This window comes from Coptis chinensis, chromosome 2, assembly GCF_015680905.1.
Source record: "Coptis chinensis isolate HL-2020 chromosome 2, ASM1568090v1, whole genome shotgun sequence".
Taxonomy (NCBI): domain Eukaryota; kingdom Viridiplantae; phylum Streptophyta; class Magnoliopsida; order Ranunculales; family Ranunculaceae; genus Coptis; species Coptis chinensis.
The window spans coordinates 40,732,429-40,754,771 of NC_141457.1; the positions used below are offsets into that span (position 1 = coordinate 40,732,429).

Consider the following 22,343-nt stretch of genomic DNA (forward strand, 5'->3'; position numbering starts at 1 on the left):
CAATTAGGAATAGGTTAGTGTGATAGTAAGTGGTAGATGTGTTTGATCGACTCGGCTTCCTTGTTTGTCATTGGGATTGTAAGGTAAAGTGTGCCCACTCGCATTAATCGGAGTAGCTTAAACTTGAGGAAAAATCAGAGTGGTTTTCGTCTTGACATTTATGTGAGGACCTACTTAAGGATGCTATTCCGAGTTTTCAGAAACGAACCTACTAGGCATTTTATAGTATTACTCATAGTATATATATTTGTATCCTAGATGATTGATTATTATGGATATATTAGTTTAGGTTTTTGACTTGGTTATTCTTATTCATTTGCTAGTGAGATGTATAGATAGTTGAGACATGAATGAGGAAACAATAGTTTTATTTCTTAGTCGTTGTAGTATAGATGAAGTTTGTGAGTACCTTCACTGGAAAACTCTCACGAGGTTATAACTCATCCACTAAGGAATTCCTAGTGGTTTAAGGCCTTGTTGCATATGGTCAATGCAATCGCACTCAGCGAAACGAGAGTAGATAGAACTCCATTTTTGGTCACTTATTCTAATTTCTCATCTTTGCTTGAGGACAAGCAAAATGCTGTTTGGGGGTGGTTTGATAAGAGCCCAAAACTATAGTTTTAACCCTGTAACAGTCATACTTTTAGACCAATTATGTGAGTAATAATAAAGAGTTAATACTGATTACGTGTTTTTATGCATTTCAGGCTTCAAAGTCCATTATGTGCAGAAATGTGCCACTTTAGCGAGATAAAATAGCAAAGGTCAGTTGCTAAGAAGTTCTGTGATTAAAGGCCAAGATTCAAGAAGACAAAGCCTTTCTAAAGCCCAGTCAAAAGCTGAAAAGTCGACGTGGGCAGAAACAGCACTCAAAGTCAGCAGAACTTCCGAAGGCCGTATTTTTGGACTCAGACCTCGTAATTGGGCCTACCTTATGTCAAAACGACCGGCTCAGAAAGAGCTTTCCAATGGTCTAAGCCTTGACCCAATCAGAGGAGCAAAAGTGGACGAAAATTCTGTTGAAGCCAACTGCAGCTGAAGAGGCCTTTTTGGACTGAAAGAATTGGGTTTTGGGCCTGATTCACTGGCCCAAAACATGGCTCCAAGCCCATGCACGATTTTTGGATCTGAACATATAAAAACAAAAGCTTAGCTCTTTGTTAATTGTAGCTAGTTAGACCTAAAATAATAGATAATTCTAGATCTAGTTTTCATTAATTAAATTAAGTTTAGTTTAAATTCAATTCTTTTTTTAGATTAAACTCTTAGAATCATTGTTCTTAATTAGTTTGATAAATAAAATAGTTAGTTTGTCAATTTCAATTTTTGTCATTTCAATTTATAGATCTAATTTTAATTCTTGTTGAGTATCATTTCCGAGTTGTTAAATTAGATTGAAGTATTGTTAGTTAAATTAGCCAAGTAGAATTTTGGTATGATGTTTAGTTTTAAATCAATGGGAAATGATAGTGGTATGAATCAAGGCTAAACCTCCATTAGAGGGGTTGAAGAAGCCTTGATGACGCTTGATCTTTGTTAACTTAGAAATCGTCGTGATAATTATTCCACTATAGAAACGATTAATTCACCATGAGAATGGGTTTAATCGCTCACATGCTAGTTATAAATTGGTAGAAATGCCATGTATAATTAGGGATTAGAATTACTATTTTGATATGTTAAGCATTCAATTTGGATCACGACGAGTCTTTGTTAGTAGGATTAAGTCGAGTTAAGGTTGATTCAATTCCCTTTAATTCTTTATCTAGATTCAAACTCTTAGCATTCTCTCTTTTCGTTATTCGTAACTTGTTAATTTAATTCACCTCGTAGTATAGAATTCCCCTCGTAAATCTCTCATTAGACTTAAGACCTATTAATTAACTATGAAATCATTCCATGCTAGAGAACTAGGAGTGGAACGAATTTGTTACTCCACTCTATTTCGATAGAATTGAGAGTAGAAAACTTGATAAATATAAACTCGTAAATAAGTTTTAGTTTACTTACGTTTTGAGTTTCATCGTTCATTTCGTAGGTAAACTTTTATCATTTTATGTTTTATCACTGCCTCCCCCAATATCCACTTCCTCCAACGGCTCTAGTGAGGGGGGATCCTCCCTCTCTCTTAGGACCAGGTCCGGGAGAGGGGGATCCAACTGTAATTGCTATTTGGCAGGTGGCCCCACCTCTATTGGTTCAAAAGGGAGTAAGGACTGCTTTGCTGCCAAAGTATAGCACGTCTTGGCAGCCACCTGATCTCCTCTGATTGTCTCAATTTTCTCATGATGTGGGAATTTTAAACATTGGTGATAGGTGCTGGGAACGGCTCTGAGTCTGTGTAGCCAGGTCCTGCCTAAAATTATGTGATATGGTGTGTTAGCTTTTACCACAACAAAATTTATGATAAAAGTTACCAGACCAGTGGCTACAGGTAAGTGGATCTCCCCAACTATGAGAACTTTGTCCCCACTGAATCCATACAGATTGGAGCTGGTGGCAACCATCTCCGCATCTGGGATCTGTAACTTTTTGAATGCATCATAGTATAGCATATCTGCTGAACTGCCTAGGTCCACCAATATGTGATGCAAATCATAATCTCCAAAAGGGAGTGTGAGAACCAACACATCCTCATGTGAGCTTTGGATGTTAAGGCAGTCAGCTTCAGTGAAAAGAATGAGCAGATATTTTTGGGGTACTGTGTTAACTTGAGCCCCTGTAGTTAGCTCGCTGTTCATGATCCTCATCTGCTTGGCGATGCGTATTTGATATCGCTCACCCTTGTTAGTGACCTGTCCATTTCGTTTACTTGCTTTACCAGAAATCATATTTATCTAGAGTCGGCCATTGAACGGTTCAGTACCTTGGGGGTCCTGAACTGACGTGCTGATCTCCTCAGGTTGTACTACATTTGCCTATTCATTTGCCACAAATTGCTTCAAATATTCCCTTTCGATCAGATCTTGTAGTTCATTTTTCAGGATCCTGCAGGCTCTGGTGCTGTGACCCTTACTCTTATGGAACTTGTAGTAGGTTCTTTGGTCTCTGGTACCTAGGGAACCTGGCTTAAGCGGAGCTGGCCATTTAAGGTAACACTGATTTTTTATCGAGTCCAAAACCTCATCTGGCATTTTGTTCAGAGGGGCGAAGTTTTTGTCCATTGAGGGAAGAGCTTCTTCAGTTCCTTCCACACATGCCTTCTTCTGTTGCTTTCCATCTCCACTACTAGCTACATTCTGGTATTGCCCTCTGGGCATTCGTCCCTTTAATGGGGATTCGGCCCTTTGGTGACCACGATTACGCTCTTTCTTTGATTTTAGAGGGGAAGAATTTCCATTCCCTTCTTAAGGAACTCCAGGAACTGTTCGAATAGTTTTCTTCGCTTCTTGGCGTCTGTTCAGGACATCTTCCTCCCACCCCGCATGAGTTTCAACCCTATCAAGGAGTTCCTCTAAATCACGGGGTGGTTTTCTGAAGAGAGATCTGAATAAGGCGTTGTTTTCATCCAACCCTTGTTTAAAAGCTATTATAGCAGTCTTTGGATGGAAATTTCCATAAACCGTTGCATGTAGGATCGCAATACCTCTCCATCCTTTTTCTTGATGTTGAACAGTGCATCGATCCGTTTAGGTTGATGCTTGTTGCAAGAGTACCTGTCTATAAAGGTCCCAAATAGTTCTTCTGAGGTACCACTGGAGCGTAGATCCAGATAAATAGGCTTTGAATTCTTGACACATGACATGGTCATATCTCTCGTATTGTCCCATAGTGGCACGATACCTGAATACGTGATCCACCGGATCTGACTTGCCACTAAAGACAATCAACCCGGTTTATGCGTAACCACGGGGATATGGTTTCCTCATCACCCGTGATGCGAAAGGAGATATTCCTGCCCCCATTATGGCGGATTGAACAAGGGAGTCTTGCATTTTTCTCCCCTTGCCTGTCATCCGATACATCTGACGGATCAAGTCATTCTTCTCAGTTTCCCAAGCAGCTTCTTTGGTAGAATGCTTCTTGGTCTGAGCTCTTTTTCTGTGTTGAGGGTCGACATCGTGATCCTGGTCTATTGACTCTGGTTCGGATGCTGTATCCGAGTTCTCATCTGAGTTGTTGTATTCCGACTCAGATGTCTCGCGTCGAGCTGGACCCCCACACCTTGGGTTCTTTACACGACCACCTTTTGGAAGGTCGTCATCATCGAGATCGATGAGTGGCTCCTCCCCTGTGTCAGATTGATATAAATGCCTCAGCAGCTATACTTCTCATTCAAGATTGCTCCTTTGATGTTCTAGAACATATACTACCTGGCTTGCCTAAACAGACTCTGGGTTGGTGAGGACAACATTCTCACCATCTTGATGCTCTTCTTGAGCGTTATTCCTGGGGCCTGCACCGAGAATCGCTGGTGCGTCGGTGCTGGTCATGGGTCTCTGGAGGGGGTTGTTCACGTCGTGGTGACCAGTGTTGTCCCATCCTTCAGGTATCTCATTCTCTTCTTCTCTCATAGCGACGCTGCGTGTGGTAACGCCACCCTTTGTTTTCTTTGCTCCTTCCATCACAACAATAAGAGTTTTTAGGCTAAATCAATCATCTGGAACGAATATTTACATATTTTCGTCCCCACAAACGGCGCCGCTAGATGTAGTGGATTTTTCAAGTTTTCCCTGATCTTCCTCTGTGCCTTGTGATCTTGGAACCTTTGAATGAATAGAGATGGGATGAGATGATTGTGAGTTTAGGGTTGAATCGTCTGACGGCTGCCTACGTATTTCCTTCTTTATTATGGAGAATCAAACCCTATCTTGCGTCGTTCCTAAGAGCGAAATCCCTATGGTTTATATAGGAAAAGCTTCGAGAGTCCTAAGGTTAGGACTATCCTCACCGCTTGTGAGTTCCCTTCCATCTTTGGACTCTATCTTCCTATTAGGAATTCCCTCTTTACGGAAGTCTGAATCCGACCATATCTTTAGGAGAGGTAATTTTCCTTGATGATCATAATGTCACATCGTGTATGGGAAGATTATATCTAAAAGGTAACTCCTAAGATATGTCTTCACGATTCCTTTCTTATCATCAAAGATCGCCATCTTCAGTTCCCTTCTGTTCAGGAACTGTCTACATCAGTTCCTAACGACTAGGTAACTGTTATGTTGGAAGGCGATCACTCATGTGCCTGGCATATATCCACCAAACACTCGTGCTACGCACGAGATTACTTACTCACAGAACTGATCCGATGGTCCTCATCTCATTCTGGACATCTATAGTCTTAGGTTATTTCCCATACATGTGTCATCTATTCATTGATGGGAAATCCCCCTTACACTAGCACTCAAATTTCAAAAAGTCATCAATAAATAGATAGAAAAGCTCAAAAATGTTGGATTCATCAAAGAATTCAAGTACCCGACCTGGCTAGCTAACATTGTAGCCATTCCTAAGAAGAATGGCTAGGTACGACTCTGCATAGACTTCACCAACGTCAACAAGCACTGCCCAAAAGACAGATTCCCCTACCAAGGATCGACATACTGGTAGATCAAACTTGCGGGCATGAACTTCTATCGTTTATGAACGCATACAGTGGGTACAATCAGATACCACTTGCAGAAGAAGACCAAGAAAAGACGTCCTTCATAACCGAACAAGGAACGTTCTACTATAACGTCCTACTATAACGTCCTACCAAAGACTTGTCACAAAAATGTTCAAAGACTTACTAGGCGACACTATGGAGGTCTACATCGACGACATGGTAGTCAAAAGCGAAAAAGCTGGCGATCATATCTCTCACCTGCAAGAAGCTTTTGAACGACTACGCCAAAAGAAGATGAAGCTCAACCCAGCAAAATGCATATTCGGAGTAGCCTTAGGGAAATTCTTAGGATACCTCATTTAACAAAGGCGCATTGAAGCAAATACGAGCTCTCCTTGAAATGCCAGAACCAACTTCTAAGCAACAAATCTATAAATTATCTGGCATGGTTTCAGCCCTTAACAGATTCATCTCACGGGCATCTGACAAGTGCAGACCATTCCTGCAAATACTTAAGAAAGGCGCAACATTCACATGGACAGATGAATGCCACATAGCTTTCAACGACCTAAAAGCTTACCTATCAACTCCGCCCGTCCTGTCCAAACCAAATGAAGGAGAGACACTGGGGCTTTACCTTGCAACTACCGACTTTGCAATCAGCTCAGTCCTCTTTTGTGAAAGTGACGGAATCAAAAATCTAGTCTACTTCACCAATAAGACATTGGCAGATGCAGAAAAACATTACTCTGCAATAGAGAAGACAATGTTGTCTTTGTTGTACTCTGCTCGGAAGTTCCGACCTTACTTTCAGGCTCATAGCATCAAGGTCATAACCCTAAAATACTAAACCTCTACAGTTTGTAAGGATGATTCCTCCGTTAATTATTTCAGTGTACTCATGACATGACAGGTCGAGCATGCATACAATTGATTGTTCAAAGAGGGTGACCACTTGAGTTGCTTTGCTACTCCTAACTTTTCAGTACAAGGCTACAAGGGGTATCAACTTTACTCCTTATCCACTATGATACTTTTGTTGGTTTACTTGTACCTAGTATGTTTATATTTTATGAATTTGTTCCTCGATCTACATTTGCACTCAATTATTTCTTTAAGAATGTATTTTGTTCTATAGGTGTTTGGACAAAGCAGCGTTGCAATTGAAAGAGGATGGCGTGGATCCAAATCCTTGGAAGCATTGCACCATAACACAAGTAAAAGAAGTCAAGATACTCTTGAAACTTCTTCCCATACCAGCTTGCACGATAATGCTGAATGTAGTCTTGATAGAGTATCTCACACTGTCAGTTTAGCAGGCATATACCTTGAACACCCACATGGGAAGTCTAAAACTTCCAGTCACATGTATGCCTATCTTCCGAGGAATAAGCATCTTTCTTATACTCTCCTTATATTACTCCATCTTTGTTCCATTGTCTCGTCACATCACTGGTCACCCTCATGGTGCCTCTCATCTTCAGAGAGTTGGAAATAGTTTGGCAGTATCAATCCTATCCATGGCATGGGCTACAATTTTCGAGAGCTACAGAAGAAATTATCCTATCAAACAAGGTTATGAGTTTGTTTTCCTAACTCCCATGCCCAACCTGAGTGCATATTGGTTATTGATCCAATATTGTCTGATTGGCATAGGTGAAGTATTTTGCATTGTTGGACTTCTAGAATTCCTATATCATGAATCGCTTGATGCTATGAGAAGTATAGGTTCTGCTTATGCTGCTCTTGCTAGCGGTTTAGGATGCTTTGCTGTGACTATATTGAATAACATTGTCAAATTTGTCACGGGGAATTCTAGCAAAGGACAGCCATCATGGCTGTCACAGAACATAAATACCATTAGATTTGATTATCTTTACTGGCTTCTTATAGTATTGAGTGTTATTAACTTCTGTGTGCTTCTGTATGCGGCACGGAGGTACAAATACAGAAACATGACTGATCGAAGAAGTGGTTGAGAAGGGGGAACAAAAAGGAATTAATATGGTGGTCATGTTTAGGTCTTGTTATCCTTGGGCGATGGCTTTGTGGGCCAGCGACCTGGCACCAGCATGGTTTCCACATTCGCCTTTGTGAATTTCATCGAAGATTAGCAGACCTTCTTTTGGAGTGATGCACCTTAAGTGTGGGCCTCCTGCTAATTTTTGGAATAATCTTCCATTGATAACTGTATATCTGCGAGCTCGAAATTGCACAACATGAGCTGTTTTTGTGTCTTCTAGGATGTCGCCATGCAAAAGGAATTTAAGAAATGGACCTATCTATGATTGTGTGATCTCTTCGTCGGAGGTTGGCTGGAGATATGAGAGATTATTAACATTCTCCTATTGGTAGGTGGGTTGCTCTATTACATCGATGTAGATTGTTTTGGGGCATACGTCTTTAGCTTTGGAGGCCAAGAAGGCTAAACTGTATGCATGTCTGTTGTTGTCCCTTGGGATATGTTCTAGTGAGAAGGCTTCGAACGATCTAACTAGGTCGTCTACGACGTGTACGTATTTGGAGAGGTTGGCACCATTTGTCACATACTCCTTGGCCGCTTGCTTGACGATCAATTGTGAGTCATTATGAGCCTACTTGAGATTTCTTATTTGTAATTGTTTTGCCATACAGAGCCCCGTGATCAATGCCTCGTATTCCACTTTGTTGTTGGATGTTGCGAAGTCAATTTTTATTGATTTTTGTAATTGGGCTCCTTCGGGTGAGGTTAACACAGTCCCCAGTCCGCTGCCCTTGTTATTGCAAGCTCCATTGACATGTAACTTCCAAGTATCTGTCGTGGTAGGTTTATGGAGTGTGGTAGCTGGTTCGAGTTCCCAGTTGGCATCTTCAGCAGGGAAATCTACTAGAAAATCAGCTACGACCTGACCCTTCCTAGACTTTCTGGGAACAAATTCGATATGATGTTCATAGAGCTCCTCAGCCCATTTGGCTGTGCGAGCTATTTTATTGCTGGAATTGAGCATTTGCTTGATGGGAACATCAGTGAGAACTCTAATTGCGTGAGCTTGAAAGTATGGATGAAATTTTCAGGCATAGTACAACAATGCTAGCATTGTTTTCTCAATTGGGGAGTAGTGCTTCTCTGACTCTGACAACTTTCTGCTTGTTAAGTAAACTGGCTTTTCGACTCCTTTGTTCTCTCAAAAATGAACTGAACTTATGGAAAAGTCGGAGGTGCCTAGGTAATGCCCCAGTGTTTCTCCTTCATTGGGTTTAGATAACATGGGTGGTGTTGAGAGGTAGGTTTTTAGGTCGTTAAAAGCTTTGGCATTCTTCTGTCCATATGAATGTTGTGCCCTTTTTTAGAATCTGAAAGAATGTTCTGCATTTGTCAGATGCTCGTGAGAAGAATCTGTTGAGGGCGGAGACCATGCCAGATAACTTATATATTTGTTGCTTGGAGGCTGGCTCTGGCATTTCCAGTAGAGCTCGTATTTGCTCTGGATTTGCTTCAATGCGTCGCTGTGAAACGAGGTAGCTTAAGAATTCCCCTGAGGCTACTCTAAATACGCATTTTGCTGGGTTGAGCTTCATCTTGTTCTGTCGCAATCTTCCAAAGGCGTCTTATAGGTGAGCAATGTGGTCGCTAGCCTTGGCACTTTTGACTACAATGTCATCGATATAGACTTCCATAGTGTCTCCTAGCATGTCTTTGAACATTTTTGTGACAAGCCTTTGATAGGTCGCGCCTGCGTTCTTCAGTCCGAATGGTAGGACATTGTAGCAGTAGGTTCCATGCTCGGTGATGAAAGCTGTCTTTTCTTAGTCTTCTTCTGCTAGGGGTATCTGGATGTATCCACTGTAGACATCCATGAAGGATAGTAGCTCGTGACTGCATGTCTAGTCTACCAGTCGATCGATTCGTGGTAGTGGGAAACTATCCTTTGGGCAGTGCTTGTTGACGTTGGTGAAGTCAATGCAAAGTCGTACCTGCCCATTTTTCTTGGGGATGGCCACAATGTTGGCCAACCAAGTCGGGTATTCGACTTCTCCGATGAAGCCAACTTTTTTGAGATTTTCAATTTCTTCATTAATTGCCTTTTGAAATTTGAGTGCTAGTTTTCTAGGTCGTTGTTTGATTGGTTTGACTGCTGGATCTACTTTTAGTTTGTGACAAGTGACCTGAGGGTCGATTTCTGGCATATCGATGTACGACTAAACAAAGGCATCTTTATTGAGAGATAAAAATTTGACAAGTTACTTCTTGAGCTTAGGGTCTAAATCAGCCTCTACATATATAAATTTTGGGTCATCAGCTGTGCCCAAATTGACTTTTTCGCCTGGTTCGACCTTTGCTGGCTTGGTCTTGGACTTGTCTGCTTCTGATGTTGGAGTGATGGAGGCTTGAGGGTCTTTTGGCTTCAGGACGTCTTTTGGGCTGGCAACCTGAGGAAACTAGAGAAGAGCTGAGACATCTTCAAGTGAGACTACAGGTGAACCCTCTAGATTCTTCGTTATGCTGCCAAGAGAGTGCCACAAGGCGCAAACTTTGTCTTTTGATCAAGATGGAGGAGGCGGACCTTTATCAGAAGACAAATATTGAGTGGCTGTGTTTCGGGGAAAAATGTAATGCTTTTTTCTTTAACGCTATAAAGGAGAAGAAGTCTAGGAGTGTTGTATGGTGTATAAAAGACAAGGAGGGATATCTCAGAGAAGGTCAGATGGAGGTGAAAGATGCGTTTATTGAGTACTACAAGGACCTTCTGGGCGTCACCTCACCTGCTTTTTTTGTGACCGTGCAGTCTTGAATGAGCTTAGTATCGCTGAAGTGGATAATTGCACTAGTCTATAGCTGGCTTCCCCTATCACTGATGCAGAGATAAAAGAAGCTCTTTTTGATATGAACGATAATAAAGCTCCGGGGCTTGATGGGTTTAACGCTTTCTTTTTCAAGAAGTGTTGGGATGTTGTTGGCAATGATGTAATAAGAGCCATCCAGCACATTTTCCAACATAAGCAGATGCCTAGAGGTATAAAGTCCACAATCCTCAGTCTTCTTCCGAAGAAGAGAATGTCTTCTAGTGTTGAGTCTTTTAGACCTATAGCATGTTGCAACATTATTTACAAATGTGTATCTAAAGTTCTCACTAACAGAATGAAATTATGTATTTCTTCTTTGATTTCTTGTGCACAATCGGCTTTTGTGCCTGGGAGGACTATCTGGGATAACTTGTTGCTTGCTCATGAACTTTTCGCGAGGTTATGGCGGAAGAGGGACCAAAGAGGTGTGCAATAAAAAGCTGGACATCAAGAAGGCCTACGACTCTATAAAATTGGAATTCCCTCTTAGTGATCCTACAGAGATTTAAGTTCCCCCCATTGTTTGTCGAATGGCTAAAGATGTGCTTCTCATCTCCGTTTTACTCCGTTCTAGTTAATGGGACACCCACGAGGATATTTTGAAGGAAAGCGAGGGCTAAGGCAAGGTGACCCGGTCTCTCCGTGATCTTTTGTTCTTGTGATGGAGGTGTTAAGTGCTATGCTGCAAAAAGGGCTTAGGTCAAAGTCTATCCATGCTCACTCCAAGTGTAGAAAGATTGGTATCTCGCACCTTTGTTTTGCCGATGATGTTATGCTCTTCTGTAAAGGTGATATGGAGTCACTTCTGGCGATAAAAGAAATTTTGGCCGCATTTTCTAATGCAATAGGGCTACCGCTGAGTAATGCAAAACTACCCTCCTCACGGGTAGTATGTCTGAGGAAGAAGGGCTACAACTTGCAGAAGTTCTAGGAATCTCCTTGGTTACTCCTCCAGTCTCCTACCTCGGCTTACCTCTCACGGCCACCAGATTGGGTATTAAGGAATGCCTCCCACTCATTGAGAAAATAACGGGAGAATTTCAAATTGGAAAAATGCAGCTCTTAGCGTGCGGGAAGGGTGCAGCTTGTTCAGTCGGTCCTCTCCTCTTTCCAAACGTATTGGGCGAAAACCTTTGTTTTGCCGAAAACGGTGCTGGATAAGGTAGCAAAGCTATGTAACAGGTTTATCTGGGCTGGACCTTCCATGGAGAGGAAGATGCATCATGCGAGTCATGAAACCATGAGAGTGGCCAAAGACCAAGGTGGGCTTGGGCTGCTAGATCCTAGAACTTGGAACAAAGCGGCATACTGTGGGCTCGTTGTCAAGATTGCTCAGAAATATGATTGCTTGTGGGTGAAATGGACATGGGAGCATCGTATAAAGGGGGGACATTTCTGGACTATGAAAGAACCCAAGGACTATTCCTGGGTGTGGAGAGGCATCCTTAGGCACAGGGAGGCTGCCTGGAAGAGTGTGAGATCTGATATTCTTGATGGTTTAAAAGCGAGCTTACGGCATGATCCGGTGGTGTTACGCCCTTTGATCTTCAACGCATGAAGCTAAGGAACTGCTAGCGACTTCTATTCCTGATGATGCTTGTGTTGGATCGATTATTGAAAATGGGAGTTGGTCAAATACCATTTGTCAATTACCAAGCTGCGAACTGAAAAAGTGTATCATGGAAACAGAGGCAAACAGCTTCTTGGCAGAGGATCGAGTCATCTGGACTCCAACAAGCACTAGTCGCTTCTCCCTTGCATCGGCTTATCTCTCGCTCAAGAATATTCGAGGAAAAGTGAAATGGTTCAAGCTTGTTTGGGGTAAGTTATCGGTGCCCAAACACTCTTTTACTGTATGGCAGCTCTTCTCTGGATCCCTGCCCACCCAAAATCGACTTATGTTCAAGAAAGTCATAAATGTATCCAAATTTGTTGCTTATGCACCTGGTCAGTCCACGGGAATGTTCTTCGCATCTTTTTTTTGACTGCGCGTTCTCATCGCAAGTTTGGGCGAGGATAAAGCTAGCTTTAGGCTTGTCTGGGCAGGTGAAGAGATCGCATGAAGAGTGGTACTTCTTAATGAGACTATGCAGAGCGAACTCAATGCAAAATGAAATTCTGCGGGCCTTCACGCAGCAACAACCATCCACGATTTGGAATGAGAGGAACTGGCGTCTAAAGAAAGGCAGGAAAAGATTACCGAGTTTCTTGAGTATGCAGATTCTAAATGATATGAAGGTTTATCTTGGCAAAACACTGCAATCTATAAAGGAGAGCTATGCGCTGCGGGTGCTGCTGGAAAGACTAGGCATAGAAGGAAACTACCACCCGGTTGAGGAACGATGGGTCTGCGGTGGTCAAAGCCGAATGATCGGATACCGATCTTTGAATACCGATGGGTCGCTGAAACTTCGGCAAAGGCGGGGTATGGGGGCTAATCGCGAAAACGCAGATGGCGGGGTCCTCTTTGGGTTTCTTGGATCGTCCACATCTCCTTGATGCTTTGACAGAACCTGCTAGGAGTTATGAGAGGACTACAAAGGAGTTGCCAATTTGGAGTAAAGCGACTGCATGTACATTCTCGACTCCATGAGGGGGCTATCGTTATTCTGAACTTGAAGGAGGAGCCACCTTGGACGGAGAGGAATAAGCGTAGCCGAGATAAAGCGCATTATGGACGAGTTTGAATTGGTGGACTTTGTACATGTTTACAGAGAAGGGAATCAGACTGCAGATTATTTATCTAAGCTTAGTGATTCTATAGACGATAGTGTTTTGTATTTCATTCCCCCTTTAGACCAAAGTCTACATGTTTTGGTCAAAGAGGATGAAGAGGGTAAGTTGTACTTGAGATCATGATCAAATAAAGGTTGGGGCATCCTTAACCCCTAGCTTTTTCCAAAAAAAAAAAGACTTTGGTTGTTGTGCCAATTTGATTGCACCAGTGAGCTTCTAGTTAGTTGCTTCTGAGTTCCATGATTCCTCGAGGTCCGGGAAATCGTAGAACTTGGTGCAGGGTTGATAGGACTTCTTGGATCTTGTGAATCCATCTACGCCCCAAGATGGTTGTGTAAGATGACTTGACATCAATGACACTAAAACGGGTGGACGTCCTGACCATATCTTCTTTTTCGCCGATGGAGAATGACATCTCCAAGTGTGTCTGTTCGTTCTCCACTTAATCCATAGAGTGGTGTATTTGAATCTATCATAACTGAGTTTGGTAGGTGCATTTCCTTGTATGTTTGGTAGAAGAGGACGTCGCACGAGCTGCCTGGGTCAATTAAAACACGCTTGACTGTCCAGCCATTGATTTTCACATAGACCACAAGTGCGTCGTTGTGAGGGAGGCATACTTTCTTGAGGTCGTCCTCAGTGAATGATATTATTGTGTCTGAATGAGAGTTCGCGGGAGCTATCATCTCAGCTTTGTGGGAAAGGTGATATATTTCTTGCAATGCTCCCACGCATCTCCTCTTTTCGCGACTTGTGGTGTCATCATTGGAGATGTCGGTGATCATGTGGATCACTTTTTCCTCTTCACGGTCTGAGGAATGCTGGCGTCTGTGGTGCCTTGAACGTTCTATAGACCTAGATCGTCTTACTATTTTGCTTCTGCTTCTTCTTCTGTCAGGTCGCTCTCTATTGCGACTTCTATAACGAGTTCACTTGGCATCCAATTTGTGCCTTAGATCGTTGTCTAGTAAATAATCCTTCAGCTTGCCCTCCACAACCAGATCTTGGAGGTAGTGTTTGGGACTCTAGCACTCGTCTGTCTTATGGTGATGTTGTTTGTGAAAATGGCAGTAGGGGCGTCATGGGACTTCTATGACCTTGTTTCTGTTGGGCTTGTAGTAAGGTGATGTCTTTATTTTCTTCAGGATATGACTTGGCATCCTAGAGAAGTTGGAGAATTCTCTCTTGGTATAAGATGTCATTTGGGAGTGAGTGGTCTTATTGTTGCCTAAGTACTGCTTGCTCTCTTTGGGCTCCCTCTTGTCACTTACTGCGAGGACTTCTTTGTCTTTGCGCTGGGCCATCCATTCCTCATACTTCATGTACTTGTCAACTCTATGGTACATGTCATCTAGGCGTTTTGGCTTATTACGCATGAGAGACCCTGCTAGTTTAGAATCGTCTAAGAGGGCATTGGTGAATGTTGAGGTCGCAAAGCTATCCTTGAGGCCTGGCTCCATTGATAGCAATTTCTTTTTGAAACGTCCTAAGAAAGCACGGATAGTCTCGCCGTGTGCTTGCTTCAGTTGGAACAACGAGTCTAGGTCGGCTTGTTTCTTCCTGTTGTGGATGAACTCTGCTGCGAATGTCCCGGCCAGCTTATCAAAGTTGTGGATTGAGTCAAGTGCTAGCGTGTAGAACCAGTCCAATGCTCCATCCTTCAAGCTGGCTGGTTTGCATTTCAAATAGTCAAAGTCTGGAGCGTTGTAGAGCACCAGGATTTGGCTTAAACGAGCTACGTGCTGGCCTGGACACGAGCTGCCATCGTACATCAGGAACTTTGGCTAGATGAAATCAATGGGAGGTTGTTTATCTCTGACTTCGGTGGTGAATGGTGACGTTGTGGGCTTGAGAAAATAGTGTGGGCGTTTTCTCAACGAAACGAACCGGCTGATGGCGCCAATGTTTAGGTCTTTGACTCACTGTATCAACGAACTGAGATTGAGAGTTAAGTGGAAATGGTTGTGCTCTTCCTTTGGAGAAGAGTTGCCTACGTATCAGGTTTTCTTGGGTCAACCTGAATGAAGTCTTACGCAGTTCATCCCTCTCTATTTATAGGTGGTGAGCTGAGTTTCCTTATTTGTCCCAGACCATTGTGGAGTGTATATCCATATTGTGCGTTCTTTTCATGATTCACATTTACTTCCATCGTTACAAAGTAAATGCCTCCTTATGTGCTACTTTGACTGATCTCCAGGACTGTTGCAGATCCTTTGTTTCCATATGTGCCTGTATCAAAGACGTTCTGGATCTGGGTAGTATCCACGACCTTGTGACATGCGAGCTGTGAAGGGATTTCGTGGATTGGACACGTGGGTCATAGAACAGAGGGTACTAACAGGTCAGTCCACATGGAGCCATAGATGGAGACAAGGGGGGGAGGGGGGCAGTCGCCCCCCCAAAGGTTTTGAAGAACCATTATGTTCTATGTATTATCAGTATGAATTTTTTTGAATACGTAGAGGTTCGCCCCCCTAAAAATAAGTTTAAATATTTTACTACCGCCCCCTCAAAAATTTTGACTATGTTTTTTAAACGTGAAGCCACAACATAATCTTCTTATAATAGGTGTAGGAGCGCCATATCAAACCCAAGTGTTTTATCATTAATCTACTCAAGATTCCCTTACCAATGGGCATCATTTTTGAGTTGAAATTTTCATGGGTACAATTGATTCACAGCTGCAAGAATTAAATCACAAGTTTAAGGAGGATATAATGAGATTGTTTGTTCTTAGCTCGGCTTTAGATCCCAGGAACAATTATAGATCATTCAAAATTAATGATATTTGCGAGCTTGCAAATAATTATTATCCGATGGATTTCACCGAGCAAGAAAATTTTCATTTGAGATACCAGTTGCAAAACTATGAGAATGACATTCTCATACACTCTGAGTTTCAAAATTTGTCACCCATTTCCAAGTTGTGTTAAGTTTTGATAGAAACAGGAAAGTCAACAATTTATCATCTTATAGATAGACTAATTCTGATTCGTCTTGTGTTGACTTTACCTGTTTTAACTGCTACATCGGAACGTGCATTTTCAGCGATGAGGATTGTAAAGACCAGGCTACGTAATAGGATGAAAGATGATTATCTAGCAAATTATTTGATTGTGTTTATTGAGAAAGATATTGTTAGACAATTTGATAAAGATTCTATCATAGATGCTTTTGATGTCTTGAAGAAAACTCGGCGAGAGCGGCTTCAAATGCCTGACTTGGCTACTTGAGCTCCTTGTTCGATCTTTTTTGTATAGGAGGATATAGGCTAACAAACCAATAGCTTCTTTTTGTTTGTTAATGTGGTATGTGGATACAAGTGATCGATCATGATTAATTGTATATCCTCTTTGATTTTGCAATCATACTTTTTGATGACAAATATATGTATGTAGAAACTGTCATTCCAATTGTGGTGTTATTTACTTACTGTCCATTACTATAGACAGTGTATAAGTCATTTTATGGTTAATTTATATGTACAATGTATAATTTATATGTTGGACTATAGTGTAGCGTGAGTGAATTTGTAGTAGAAGAATGAAAAAATATAAGTGGTGAATTTGGGTTAACTAGTATTACCATATCCCCCTCCCCCTAGATGAGCCAATTAGGATTTTTTTTTTTTTTTTTTGTGTACCTGGGGGGAAACAAAAATTACTACATTCCCCCAGATGAGCCAATTAGGATCTCGGATGGAGAAAACCCTAATTTCCCCATCCGGGGAGATCCTAATTGGCTCATCCGGGGAATGTAGTAATTTTTGTTTTCAGGCCTTGATGTGGTGATGACCATAGTTGTTATACTTACTTACAAACCATCCGATCGAATATGCCAATTCAACGATTTGGCTTAGTTTTTTGGAGACGAAAGAGCTGAGAGTGCACGTAATATATGGAATAGACCTCTTAAAACAGTCTATAGAAGTGACTGTGGGGAGCTTAAAGTGGCCAAGCCTTTGCTTTCTCCTAGTCTATCTTGATTGTTCCTTTTCGAGATCCATGGGTATGTTCATAATTTGAATGTTTTACTTCATCTACTAATACATTTTGTTATCCCTTGTTAATTACATGGTCAAAGTGGTAAACATGCTTTATGCTATTTCATTTTCTGAAATAGTATAAGCACTCCCTCCTAGGTCAGATTTCTGGCTCCGTCCGGCCGTTTTGTATTTTGATTGTATATATACACTCGCTGACTCGCCCCCCTAGGTCAGATTCCTGGCTCCGTGTCTGCATGGAGCCACATAAAGGAGTAGGCATGAAAGTGTGAAGCTTGTCAGCTGTTATACTAGAAAGTCCTATAGTCATTAAATAAGTTTTTTTGTCCGATAGGAATATAGTCATTACATATAGTTTCTACTACGATCCAATTTAATTGGTATCAAAAAAGCAAAACTGTCAAGTTAATTTATTTCCTTTTGCCACTTCTGATCGTAGCCAATCTGCTGCCATATTTCCTTCACAATTTTCTTCATCTGATTTTCGATATTGTCAGCAATCCATTTCTGCATGGTCTATCCCAGCTGAACTTGTTCTTTTCCCTGATCTTTTCCAAAAATAAGGACTACACCAGAAGAGCAGGCCGGTTAAGTGCCCTAATGGCGACAGCCAATACTAATTATTTCACTAATTTTTCACTACCGATACGACGGGAGTGGCTTAAGTTCCCAACAAAAAGGGCAGAGTAGAAGAGTTACCCAAAGGCGGCGGAAAACTTGGGGATCAAGATTCAAAGGCCAGCAAGCAAGTTAGGTCCCACTGCCGACTAAAGAGAATCGAGACCATTCAAACATAACCTTTTTTTTTTTGGGCTAGAATTAGTAACCAGGTTTTAAGAAAAATCTCCCTGCCATGTAAATGGTTCAATAAAACACCCTTCAAAACGAACCAACCCATGAAACCACCCTGTTTTCAGAAAAAACATGATAAAGACAAAAATACCCCTATAATGTCTTCTTCTTTCCTCTCTTTTCAATTTTCAACATGAGAATTCCAGTTTTTGTGTTTGGCAGAGAAATCACTTCAAAATAACACAAAATGCAAAAGTATTAACATCATTCATTTCATGACAAAAATAAATTACAAAAGTGGTAGCTGTCTCATGAAAGTTGTAGATCCGGTTTTTACGAGACGATTTTGGGATCGAAAACCATTTGAAGATGATATCATTTGAAAAAACTTGTTCAAGTCGTGATTTCGAAATGCAAAAATTCATATATCAAAAAGATAAAATAGACTTTCAAAAACACTTTGTAAAACAAAATTTAATAGAAAAAGCGGTATGTAAAAATAAATTTGCATAGTGAAATTTATATGCAAAAACAAAATTACATAGGGATTGGTTTGCATGGAAAAATCACTATGTAAAAATAAATTTGCATACTCAAATTTGTCTTTAAAACAATTTTACATAGTGGCGGGAGCCAATTTGTTCGAGAATAGATGAAGAAGAAAAATAGAAAAATCAATATGTAAAAATAAATTTTCATAGAAAATCACTACGTAAAAATAAAATTGCATAGTGAAATTTCTATGCAAAACATATTTACATATTGATGGGATTTGCAAAGAAACATCATTATGTAAAAAAAAAAAAATGCATACTAAAATTTGTATACAAAAAACAATTTACATAGTGATGGAAAATGTTCAAAATAGATCGAAGAAGGAGAAGAAGAAGAATAAATAAAAAAACAAATACCGGAGACCACGACTAACAAGGGAATAAGTGATTATTTCATTTATTCATCATGAAACTTTGTTTCTTCATTGTTTGAACCTGATTTCTTCATTGTCGAACCTGATTTCTTCATCGTCGAACCTGATTTCCTCATTATCGAACCTTATTCCCTTAATTTCCAAGTTGAATCGTGTTATGGAAGTTGAATCAATGTTTGAATCATGTTATTGAAGTTGAATAAATGTTTTTCCTTTGAAATAGCGATGAATATGTGATGTTTATCTAAAAGGGTAAAAAAGGAAGCAAAAAAATTTGGGAAAATAAAAAACAACCGTGATTTTTTCTCAACTGAAAAAACGGGGAGGTTATTTGATGAGATATTATAAAACAGGGAGGTTAAGAGGTATGTGCCGATGGGAGGGTGTTTTTATACAACCATAATAGAACGAGGGGGCTGAGGCCCATTTCTTGAATTAATAACACCAAAGGTGTGTGCCACGTAACTGTTTTAAGTCTATTTATTCTCTCTCATAAATGACACGTAACGGCCTTTCTCTCTCACGTCGTATTACTACTAGCCAATATGCCGGCCTGTGGCCGGCTTACTACATTAATAGTTTTGGGCTTGGCTTTCTTAGCACTAATTACCTCAACTTTAAGTTGTTCCTTCCCAGTTTCTGCTTCAGTCAGCTTTATTTTGGTAGTTTTAAAGTTCTTGTTTTAGTTGTTCGATTGAAGTTTCTGCCTCAGCTATCTTTCTTTCTGTCACTTTAGTTTTCTCGAATCTCGAGTTCTTCTTTTAGTTTTTCAATCAAAGTTTCTGCTTCACCAATCTTTGTTTCGGCAGCTTTTGCGTCCGCCAGTTCTTGTTTTAGTTGGATTATCATAGCTTCTGCTTCAGTCGTGTTTGTTTCAGCAGCATTGGCTTTCTCAACTTCTTTTTTTGAATCAACACTTCTGCTTCTGTAGTCGCTTTCTCAAGTTCTTTAAGGAATTTCACGGTATTTGAAGGGACGAAAGAACATGATTAAAATGTCAAATGTTTTGTCATGTTACAATTCCTTAATCAGGCGTAATGTCTTTTTCTTTTTTTTGGCAAAAGAGAGTTGAAGGATGTGTTTTGGACACAGACACACACACACATGAAAAAAAAAAAAAAAAAAAAAAAAAAAGTTGAGTAGCTGATGAAGCACTACGTTTGAACTGAAACGTCTATGCCCGTGTTTCCTCTGACACCTCCTTTACTTGGTGATTCCTTTGTTTGATGTCCATTTCCGTATCAATATTAGTTAGTTATATACCTAATTTAACTGTTTAGAAGTAACTTAGCACGAACTCATGCATTCTAGATTTTTTTTAGCTATTGCAGGGGATTATTAACCCAAGGATGAAAGATAAAAGTTGGGCACTGCAAAACACACTTTTATCATCTGAAAACAACAATCTCCCAGGGGTTGATGAATGTGCTTAAGTTTATGGAGTTAACATTCTCAACTTAGGGGAGTTATACTTACAGGAGTGCAATTTGAAGGATCTTACTGTCGAGAGAACTACATGTAACTCATTACACGGAAACAACCTAAAGGAACTCATAGGGAAGTTGTTAGAATTCATATTTAGCATCTTCAATATAATTGGTCACCATCGTTATTGAACATATATTGCCGAGATCGAAATTCAGAACAATCGACCTAGAAAAGGATTTTCTGCACACAAATCAAAAGCCCAAAAAAATGCACCTTTCTTCTCTTTTTCTTCTTCTCATCCATCAGAGCTTAGTACCGCTACAACGACAATTACCACTCACCTCGATCAAGCTAAAAATCCTAAACCCAAACCGAAGATAGCTTGACAATTGGTAAGTCGTGCAGTAGGTTAAAACACCACTATGCTCATAGCAACTACCAACTCATATTATAGCACATAAGAATTATAAGCAATCACGACATTATAAGCTTAGTCATAGGAATTTTCATCTCCAAAAATCTATATATGCCTTTGAAATCATTCTTATGAACAATGAGTAAACCAATTTCACAGTTTTGGCGGTTTGTATCCACTGCCAAAATCTACAAAAAAAAAAAAAAAAAAAAAAAACAGAATAAATATCAAATACTCATGCCTCATTAACTTGGCATCTCTCGTCAAGAGAACTCTCTTCTCTTTGTATGCTTGATCTATTAACTACTTACAAAACATTAAACATAATAAGACAAACATTGAGAGTTATATATATATATATATATATATATATATATATATATATATATATATATATATACTTAGAATACCCATTCTACGCGTGAAGCGGGTTTTGACATATGAATTTCATGTTAATACTAATTAATCTCGGATCAAGAGTAACTCGGTCATCTAAAAATGCAACAATCATTTCACAATTTCTATGCTGCAAACCTTCTTTCTTTTGTTTGTCTGGAGAATAAATTTACTAACATGGCAGCATACACACTGCCTTGGATTATGTCATTGATTCACTATAATATAACATCTAATTTGTGATTGGAGGGAAACATACCTTAGAAAGGTGAAGAAGATAAAAAAATCAATTTAGAACTTCCACGGTCATAACACGATACTCCGCACGCCACAATTTACAAATTGCATGTAGATGAGCATTATCCGTGTAATATAGACGTGTGCATATGTTTTCCATTACATCAAGAGGAAGATTGGACCATTGTCTTTCACTCTTCTTTTTCTTTATGCCCCTCCTATCACTACGGGGTCTCTCGTGCAATGTCTCCATCATATTTTAGTTACCAACAAAAAAGAAGAAGCAATACTTACTTGAAGCAAGCATAGTTTGTTTCACCCCTTCATAGGCATACTTAGATGTTATAGACAGGAATGTGGAAATATAGTGTAGTAACTTATACACTCACTTACTAGGCAATGAATGACTACGAAATTGATTAAGAATTAAGGCACCGCAGAAGATCTATCAATCGATTGACAATAATATGCAATCACTAAATGATAAAATAATTGCATCTCAAAGAAATAACTGAGTGAAGAGATAGATGGGCAGTGTAGATTGCTTTTGAACCGGTCATTCCCATAGTCTGTAAAGCTAGTCACTCGAGTGGCAAAGAAAGGAAAGGATATTTTTCTATTGCCAATACTCCTCTTCCAAATCAAAGAATATCTAGTTTAGGGGGTTTCAGGAAGTCTCATTATAACGTACTCCAATAACCTGAAAAGCTAACTCTATTCTTCATTGAACTCCAAGAAGTGCATGGAAATGCCATAGAGGATTAAAATAGTAATAGTAGATAACAATCGACAATAAACCCTTGACTCCCATATAGTGAGAGTCATAGTTTTCTACTATGTTGTCCCTTACTGCATACTCCCTTCTACATACCCAATTGAATTGTTATAGAGTAAATGAAAATTGAAAGTAAACAAAGGTGTTGTGGATACTATAAAAACATTCTGCTACATTGATAGTTAATACCCAAATGCGTATGACATAGGTTCATCAAACAGTCGATGATACTATGATATTTGCACGAAATGATAAATTGAA

At 40.2% G+C, this 22,343-nt stretch overlaps 1 protein-coding gene and 1 pseudogene across 1 annotated transcript; one reads left to right on the forward strand and one right to left on the reverse strand.

Annotated features, from left to right (window-relative positions):
- The first annotated feature begins 7,068 nt into the window (after window positions 1-7,068).
- Window positions 7,069-7,527, forward strand: LOC147516039 (protein NRT1/ PTR FAMILY 6.1 pseudogene; annotated as a pseudogene).
- Window positions 7,528-14,187: 6,660 nt separating this feature from the next.
- LOC147516040 (Gag-Pol polyprotein/retrotransposon) lies at window positions 14,188-14,880 on the reverse strand. The gene has a single exon (XM_086593148.1). It carries the CDS (start codon window positions 14,878-14,880, stop codon window positions 14,188-14,190), a length of 693 nt encoding a protein of 230 aa, XP_086449274.1.
- Between the last annotated feature and the right edge of the window lie 7,463 nt (window positions 14,881-22,343).